The sequence below is a fragment of the Dermacentor variabilis genome, chromosome 8 (genome assembly GCF_050947875.1).
Source record: "Dermacentor variabilis isolate Ectoservices chromosome 8, ASM5094787v1, whole genome shotgun sequence".
NCBI lineage: Eukaryota > Metazoa > Arthropoda > Arachnida > Ixodida > Ixodidae > Dermacentor > Dermacentor variabilis.
The window spans coordinates 36,725,430-36,733,812 of NC_134575.1; the positions used below are offsets into that span (position 1 = coordinate 36,725,430).

Below are 8,383 nucleotides of genomic sequence, written 5' to 3' on the forward strand. Positions count from 1 at the left end.
TGAGACTGCAGAGGTATACCTAGTTCATTTATTTCACTCAATATTAGCAACAGTAGCATCACTGAGAGCATTCTCGCGATCACAAAATAAGCCAATAGCCGTTGACAGGCATCGCTGCTTGTGATGACGCTGCATGACGACATTGCGGAGGCAAGAGCAAACAGCCTTTTCCGCTGTTTTTGACACTAGATTGTTAAATTCCCTGCTGCATGCATTGCAATAACATTTGGCTCACATGTTCACAGGAGCCTCCTCTACAGGTCGGGAATGTTTTCTTACCATGTTCAAGAAATGCTTCAGGGCCCCTTTAAAATAGGTTGGTTATGATTATGCCACGCCTTTCCTTCCAATCAATAAGAGGACTGCATCACACAACAAACCCCAGTCACAAACTCCTGCTATTACCAATGGCTTGAAGAAAGGCCGCTCTACCTACGTACCGGCTGTTCGCTGGCCATGGCAGACAAGGGGTCGGCGCCATCACTGATGGACAGTGGGTCGGGACCGCCCCACGATGTGGTGGACGGACGCAACCGCTCCACCGGAGTCAGCCGCCGCTGCTCCTGCAAACACAGCATGGCGTACGCTTCACTGGACAGGGAACGGTTATGGCAATGAAGACCAGTAAAGCTGGGTAGGTTGTTGCTGGCTTATAGTTGACAACAGTGCACTTTGCGAAGATGAAGGAACGTGTACCTTGTTTCTGTCGTCCTAACAGCGCTGCTGTTAATTATGATAATTACTTTATTTTCATTCAAATTCAAGACGGTGATGGTAGAGAGAGAGAGAGAGAGAGAGAGAGAGAGAGAGAGAGAGAGAGAGAGAGAGAGAGAGCTCGAAGTGGCTTGACTAATTCTCCTCTACCTGGGAAGGAAAAACTTTTTTTCCCTTTGGCTGACAGACAGTATTTAGTACACCTCATGCTGGATATTGAATATAGTACTCGATAATGTATAGTATTTGTGTAGAATATAGTATTCGATAATATAGCTTCGATAATGTTCAATATAGGCGCCATAATAATACAAAACACAAAACGAGTTGTAAATGCTGTACACATCACGCATATTTGCTACTAACATATTTAATTATATTTCTTTTTCATTCATTGATTCTTGGTTGATTACCTCAACTTGTACATTTTTGTCAACCTTCCCCCTCACTGTAATGAAATCATTTGGTACTGTGGGTATGCAATAAAACTAAATTAATTAAAACAATTAATTAATTACGTATACACTAGAGCCATTACAAAAATAAGTACAAAGGAGCTTGCAGCAAACATAGCTGTCAGTGCAATCAACACAAGAATATCCTATACTATTAGCCACATATGCAAGGATAACTAACTAATATTCTAAAACACTGTGAACTCCCATCGAATACTGCAGTGCAAATGAGCTGGTAATTTACCTGGAACTGTAACTTCCTGCAACGACGCCTGCAATTCCTGTTCATACAAGACTCAGTGCAAGCAGTTGTTGAACTGCATACACTTGCTATTATGAGTGCTGCAAAGCCATCGTGACTTCAAGTTCACTGAGGGAAGGTGTGTTCTTACCGTGATGACATTGGACCTGAGCGGGTGGTCCGAAACTTCCTCGAGAATACCTCGGCGTTCCTTGCGCTCTGCCTCATAGTTGATCACTCTGCTCTCCCTAAGGAAGAAATGCATACAATGTTACAGAATCTGTACTGATACCTTCCTATTATTGTTATTTTTAGGTGTGTGTGGATACTTGAGAAACTTTCTAATAACGAATTGAATGGTGTCTTATTCGATTCAAGAATCGAATATACATTGTTTGTAAATACAAATATATATTTTTAATAGCTGCGTAACATTTCGTAATGTCAATTGTGTGCAATGAAACATAAAAAAATGGAGCAAAAGTACAACTAATTTCATCCCTGAAGGCATAAAGTTTGATAACTTTGGTAGTGGAGTGGGCTACATCACTCAGGGAGCTAGACTTCACAGGCTACTCAGTGATTGTTAACACTCTCCAAAAAGTCATGTTGTAAGCAAGCAAACTGCCTACTCATTTCCCAATTGCTCCATTTATGCTTTTGGTAAACAACGCTTCATAATGTGCAATGCAATGAACGGAACTCACTAACGTTACGAATATTAAGACGTGAACACTGTTTTACATTAACTGCAAAAACTGCTGTTCATCGTTCGAAAGTTACTCGAAAAAGCATTTAATATTCAATTCCATTCACTTCTGGCTCTGTTCAATTCGTATCTGATACGGCCTCAGAAGTTTTCATTTGCACACCCCTATACTGCCCTGTTTATCTTTCAGTGCAAATATCTTGGCTTGTCCTACGACAAGTTTTCTTCTCACTGATTTCATGCTGTGTCCATTTATTACTGCTTCCTCAGTCTTTCTTATGTTATAATTTCGAATATCCTTTATTTTCTCTATGGTGATCAGTTTCAACAATTCCGGAAATTCTAACTGATCTCTCGACTTGGACTGTTTCATTCTTTGTCGTTTCTTTATTAGGTCCTTCGTTGCTTGGGAGAGCCCGCCTACTGGTTACCTTGGTGCATTGCCTCCTACTTCAAGTGGTGCTTCTGAAGCCAGCCTAGTTACAGCTTCATTCATTACCTGTATGTCATCTACATCTCGCTGTCCTAAGGCTACATATTTGTGTGCAAGTACCAGCCTGAATTGGTCCGCTTTTATCCTTACTGCAGCTAGGTTGGCCTGTTTCTTCTTGACCAATTTTACTCTCTCTTCAAATTCAGGTAAATCCTAGACTTCACTAACTTATGATCACTGCACTTTACCCCACCTAACACTTCTATATCATGCACTATGCTGGGATTGGCAGAAAGTATGAGATTGATTTCATTCCTTGTTTGACCATTAGGCCTTTCCAGGTCCACTTTTCATTGCTACGCTTTCTGAAGAAGGTGTTCATTATTCGTAGCTTATTCCTTTCCACAAATTCTACCAACGTCTCTCCTCTAGTGTTTCTAGAGCCGGCACCGTAGTTGCCAATTGCTTGTTCACCAGCCTGTTTTTCCCCTACTTTTGCACTGTAGTCGCCCATTACCACAGTATACCGAGTTTGCACTTTTCTCATGGCTAATTTCATGTCTTCATAAAAGTGATCTACTTCATCATCATCAGCATCATCATCACTGGAGGTTGGAGCGTAGGCTTTTAATCTATATCTCTTATTTATAAAAAGCTTTATTACGACTACTGCTATCTCCTGATTAATGCTGTAGAATTCGTCAATGTTGTCCACTATGTCCTTATGTATTATGAATCCTACCCCATATAACTTACTATCTGGGAGTCCTCTATAGCAGAGGATATGGCCATTAGTCAGCACTGCATAAGCCTCACCAATTATTCAAACCTCACTAAGGCCAATGATATCCCAAACAATGCCTCACAGTTCTTCAAAGAGTCCTGCTAAGTTAGCCTCACTAGAAAGAATTAGGGTGTTAAGGGTTGCAAGGGTCAGTTCCCATTGGTGGCCTGTCCGGGTCCAGAGATTCTTAGCACCCTCTGCTGCATTACAGGTCTGACCGCTGCCTTGGTCAGGTGCTCCGCAGCTGCTGGGGACTGAGGGCCATGGGTTAATTGTTACAAAACAGAAAAAACAAAAAAATATCAATGAAATACCTTGACTCTCACACACACACACACACACACAAAGAAGTTTGAATGGGAATCCGGGTCAGTTTCTTGCAGGAAAGTAAACAGAGGAGCCTGGCAGCTTTGAGAAACACAACCACTTGGATACAGACTCCCGAGCTGACAGTGCCATAACGCACAGTTCGATTCAAGTGGCCCTAGGCAGAAAGTCTCTTGGACAGCAGCACCTGTGGCTCTGCGGTGTCACCTGCCACCACTTTTTTCACGGCACCAGGACTAATGTCTGAACCTGAGCTCGTTGGTACAGGCTTCCCATTAACCAAAAGGGCAAAAGACTTGGATTAGGATAGGACAAAGTTCTGCCTTTTACCCTTTGGATAAAGACAAGACATTGCTGCGATTAAGCCTCAAAGTTCCATTTTTTTTCACCATTTGATTAGTGGCGAAGTGCTATGTGCATGGTAAATTGATACAATAAACACAAGCAATTCCGAATGCTGACTTATTTTTTCAGTTGACCCATATTGGGCAGTTGGCATTATGTGCCCTCACCAACGCATTGAAAAAGAAATTGCATTGCCATCTGGCCAACACTGGTTTGCTAAGCAGCTGACCGACAAATGTTGACTGTTCTAAATCCAGCTCTCTTTACTGAGATAATCCCATTCGGCAGCATCCCTATACGAGATGTCACGTGCTGATGATCACTACATAGAGGACACACTCCCAATAAGTGCCTCCCACTCACTTAACATTTGCAAATGGTCTAGTGAACAATCAAGACATAAATAAATGGACAAACCACAAGTTCACTTCCAAAGCCATGCACCTCGATCGCTGACGTAGTGTTCCATTAGCCTTTTCGTACAATAGCATCGTTTGAACGAGGAGGAGTTCCAGTGCACTGAAACATGTTCCATATATGGTGTGCCTTTCTGCACGCAGGTGTTTTTTTTTTTTTCTGTGATGGGGTTCTCATACCTCTCGTATGTTCCCAATCGCCCATAACAATTATGAGATTGTAATTTCGTGCACTATCGTGTTCCTAAACTAGGTAACAAATGCAGCTTGGTTTGGAGCTGTCCGTGATAGGCCACAATATTTTTGGTTCGAAGCAGCTTGCTGCGCCCCCAATCAAATGTTATTAAAATTCTACACAGCACTAACTACTTAACCATGTGTTACCAACGTTAGCTTCACACAGAGGACTTCCTGCAAACACTCAAACCCAACATAAGTGCTGGGTATGGTGAGCAAAGTGTGGTGTGGTGAAGTATATATAGTTTTGGCGTAATGGCAAAGCAATCAATACAATAGCAAAATGCTACAATATTACACAAAAAGTAAGACTCGTAGGTGTAGTGGCAGTATGAATTGAAGTGAACATAAGCTGACTAAGTAAAAACAAGCTGTTGTGCTAGAGGTGCTTTGTTTGGATCTTGCCAGTGAACAACTTCATTTATGTTTACTAATTAAAGCCAATGACTTTCTTAGTGACTTTACCACCACTTTTCCGTATCGGATATGTTCCAAACCTCTTTCTTGGGCTGATCACGGAACGCGCCAATAAAATTACATTGATCATTTTCAGGTTAGAGCTTTGTTATTGTTTTTCACTTTTAATATCTAAGTTTGAGAAGATTGAAGATAAAATACATGCACACTGTCGGTGTTTTCCTTCATGACATTTGTTAGTGGGCTGCCAATATCAAAATTCTGAGGAATATAATTTTGTCAAGAATGCAAGACCTGGGATGAGCAACTTCAGTGAAAGAATGGTGTGCGGCAACATAACCCGCACACACTGCATGTCATTGCGTACATATAACTAAACATATACGGGCCCTCACGGCGACGCCGACGACAGAAGTGCGTTCGGTGTGTCCATATAATTGCTATCGCAATAAAACAGTAAATTTCGTCTCGACGTATCTCTGCCCCATTACAGAGGTGCCGGCAAAGAGTTTCCGACACCGCTTTCATTTGTCTTTTTCATTTATTATACCCTCAAGGCCACAAGGTATTACCGAGGGGAGTGGGGTAAAAAAAGATTAGAAAACAAAGAAAACTAAGAAGGCAGCAAGTGACGTAGTCATAGACATGTGAAGCCCCCCGATGCGATGGTGTCGATTATGGCATTAAGAAGTTGTGCGTGGTATTCAATAGCAATCAACGCGCCGGGAAGGTGGTTCCATTCTTGACACGTCCTCGGAAGAAAAGACTCATGACAAGCTCTAGTGCAACACTGGAAAACTCCACTTTGAAGGCACAAACTAGTGCATGGCTGACAGCAACAGCTGGTTGTTTGCAAGAAGTGATGCATGAAACGATGCAGTTTCTTCTTCTTTTTTTTTCAGAAAAGTAACCAATGGTTGATAAACACGTCTTGAAGTTGCCGCCAGTTCCACTTTTGCCGCAAATCGTCTTGGTAGACTTGCCGGTAGATAGACTGCACTCAGTCGATCGAATGAAACTTCGGCTGCTACATCAGCATGTATTGGAGATACTTAGAAGGCAGAGCCACGTTGCTGAAGAAGACGCGAAAGGACTTACCAAGTTATTGTCATAGCCGTGCGAAAAACCGATGAAGCGCTGCGCACATCGACACTTCAGGGCAGCGCCGGATGACTGCTAGGAGGGATCGTCTTCGCCTAAATATGAAGATCTCTCGTCCAGAAACTGCACGCCACTGAATAGTTTAATCAAAGTCAAATTGCCTAACCATGCGCCCGCCACATAATTCGGATCTCGGAAAAGAAATTACCCGCTTCAAAGGTTGCACGGAAACAGAAACCACTTCACACGGAATGCGCACCTCCCCTCCTAGACGCGCGTAAAGCGAAGGATGCGCCGCCTGGAGCTTAGCATTAGTCTTGAAATAAACACATCAACAAATACGATAATAATAAACGTGAAAAAATACATCTTGTGCAAAGTTTTGTTTTAATGTTACGTTTCTGGCTTTATACGTTCACTTTTTACATTCGCAACGCGCTGCTGTTCACGATCGACTAGCCATCATCGACATCGTGCGAAAGTGTGCAAAATGGCAACGATTGAAGAAGTGAGCAGCGAGATCTTGCACCTTATTTACGACGTTATCAGAAGGTATGATTTCGGTGCATCTTATTTTACAGCGAAGCTGTTATGGGGAGTTCTGCAACGATTTTCGTGTAGTAGTGAAGGCCAGCGTGATACGCCGTTGTCGATGTCAAACGTAAATGCAACGCAACATGTGTCGGAGCCAACGTTGGTCGGAGCCCCGATATTTGCTTTGAAGCGTCGAAAGTTGGCGGCTCGGCGAGCCGGTGTATCGCTGCCTGGTCCTTGGGTTGCTGGATCGCCGAGCTCTGTTATCCGTTATGGTGAAAAGCTGATCTTGTATAGGAATATATATATATATATATATATATACCGCGCGATTTACCGAGCGATGTCCCCGATGGGTGCGCCTCCAGGACACCAAAGCGGCAACGGGGACACCAAAGCTGGAGCCAGGATAGCCCCGCTTTAATCGCCTCACTACCTCTAGGGCCGCCTCTGCTATATTATAATCTCGGGTGTTCTCCTGAGGCCTCCCTTTTCCGGTTACATGTGCCCTCCTGGAGCAGTAGTTAAAAAAAAATCTATCGTAGCAATGAAAAAAAGAAAGCACCCCGCAACATCTGCAACGCGTCGGAACACAGTCGAATATCATTCACTGTTAATACTGCTGCGTGACATGAGAAACTAAGTTTCAAACTTTGTGTGTGAAGAGAATTTTTCCGTATATTACACATCTCGGCCCTCCCGGCGTTCAAATTGCTTCACTTCGACGAATAACCAAACTGCTGTCCATTCATATAAGTGCACAGAAGCGGGCGAGTTGGTACGTAACCAACTATGATTAAAAAAAAACGCACTGAAGCATGTGTCCAGGACCGCGATTTTGCGCCAATGCCTTTTTCCCAATGCTACCCCGGCATTGCGTTGCTTTGAACGCTCACCAACACGAGTACGATCGAAAGGTATTGGCAATCGGGAAAAGGCACGGCTACAAAATGGTGGTGCAGCAGTCATCCTAGCTGTGTGCTACTGTGTGCATTTTTTTTCACTGGTTTTAGTTGTGATCGACGTGTACAGAGACATCACTAGGGTTTGCTGCATCTGGAGGGGTATTCCGTAAGTGCCCACCTAGTGTACATGTCCATTTCATCCGCTGCTGTAGTGCTCATTGGCCTGGGGGCGCCTTTCTCCTTCTCACATGCACCTCAGCGCAGCCCAGCGCAGCCCATCAGAACTTCAGCAGAAGACAAAATGAACATGTCCTCTAGGTGTACACTTACAGAATATCCCTACTGGTTCGTCACCTGCCATCCTCAACATGCTTTACTCACTTTCTTAAAGGCAACTTTTAGAAGCCACTAGGAATGTTACTCCCTCAGATCGGCAAGTTGTTCACCTGATGTCTCCGATAGTGCAGTCCGCATGCTACATGTCTGAAAGCATTGCGTTTCTGTGCCTCTTGCCTCCGCAGTATCGAGAAGGACTCGCACGACCCAACACAAAAGCGGGATAGCTACGACAGCGCTGCCAAGATCCAGGAGCTGCGCGGCAAGCTGCAGCTGTGCCGTGACCTGATCAACAAGCTGCCAGGCATCGAGCTCACGCGTGAGGAGCAGCTGCGTCGGGTGGATGCACTGCGGCGCCAACTGGCGCGAAAGCGCGAGCTGCTGGTCAAGTACAAAAGTATGTGCCACTTCGACATGAAGTAGCATTTA

General features: G+C 43.9%; 2 protein-coding genes across 2 annotated transcripts in view; one reads left to right on the top strand and one right to left on the bottom strand.

Moving 5' to 3' along the window:
• Positions 1 to 6,470, bottom strand: part of LOC142590023 (VPS35 endosomal protein-sorting factor-like) — a 31,926-nt gene extending 25,456 nt beyond the window's left edge. Inside the window, exons 1-3 of the mRNA XM_075701847.1 lie at positions 6,177 to 6,470; positions 1,562 to 1,658; positions 441 to 563 (exon numbers count right to left, since the gene is read on the bottom strand). Coding sequence (XP_075557962.1) covers positions 441 to 563; positions 1,562 to 1,658; positions 6,177 to 6,190 — 234 coding nt within the window. The 5' untranslated portion in view covers positions 6,191 to 6,470. The remainder of the gene's footprint in view (positions 1 to 440; positions 564 to 1,561; positions 1,659 to 6,176) is intronic.
• Positions 6,471 to 6,637: 167 nt separating this feature from the next.
• MED9 (mediator complex subunit 9) lies at positions 6,638 to 8,377 on the top strand. The gene is made up of 2 exons (XM_075701850.1): positions 6,638 to 6,731; positions 8,140 to 8,377. The coding sequence occupies exons 1-2, from the start codon at positions 6,670 to 6,672 to the stop codon at positions 8,375 to 8,377; spliced, it is 300 nt and encodes a 99-aa protein (XP_075557965.1). The 5' UTR covers positions 6,638 to 6,669.
• Positions 8,378 to 8,383: the final 6 nt, after the last annotated feature.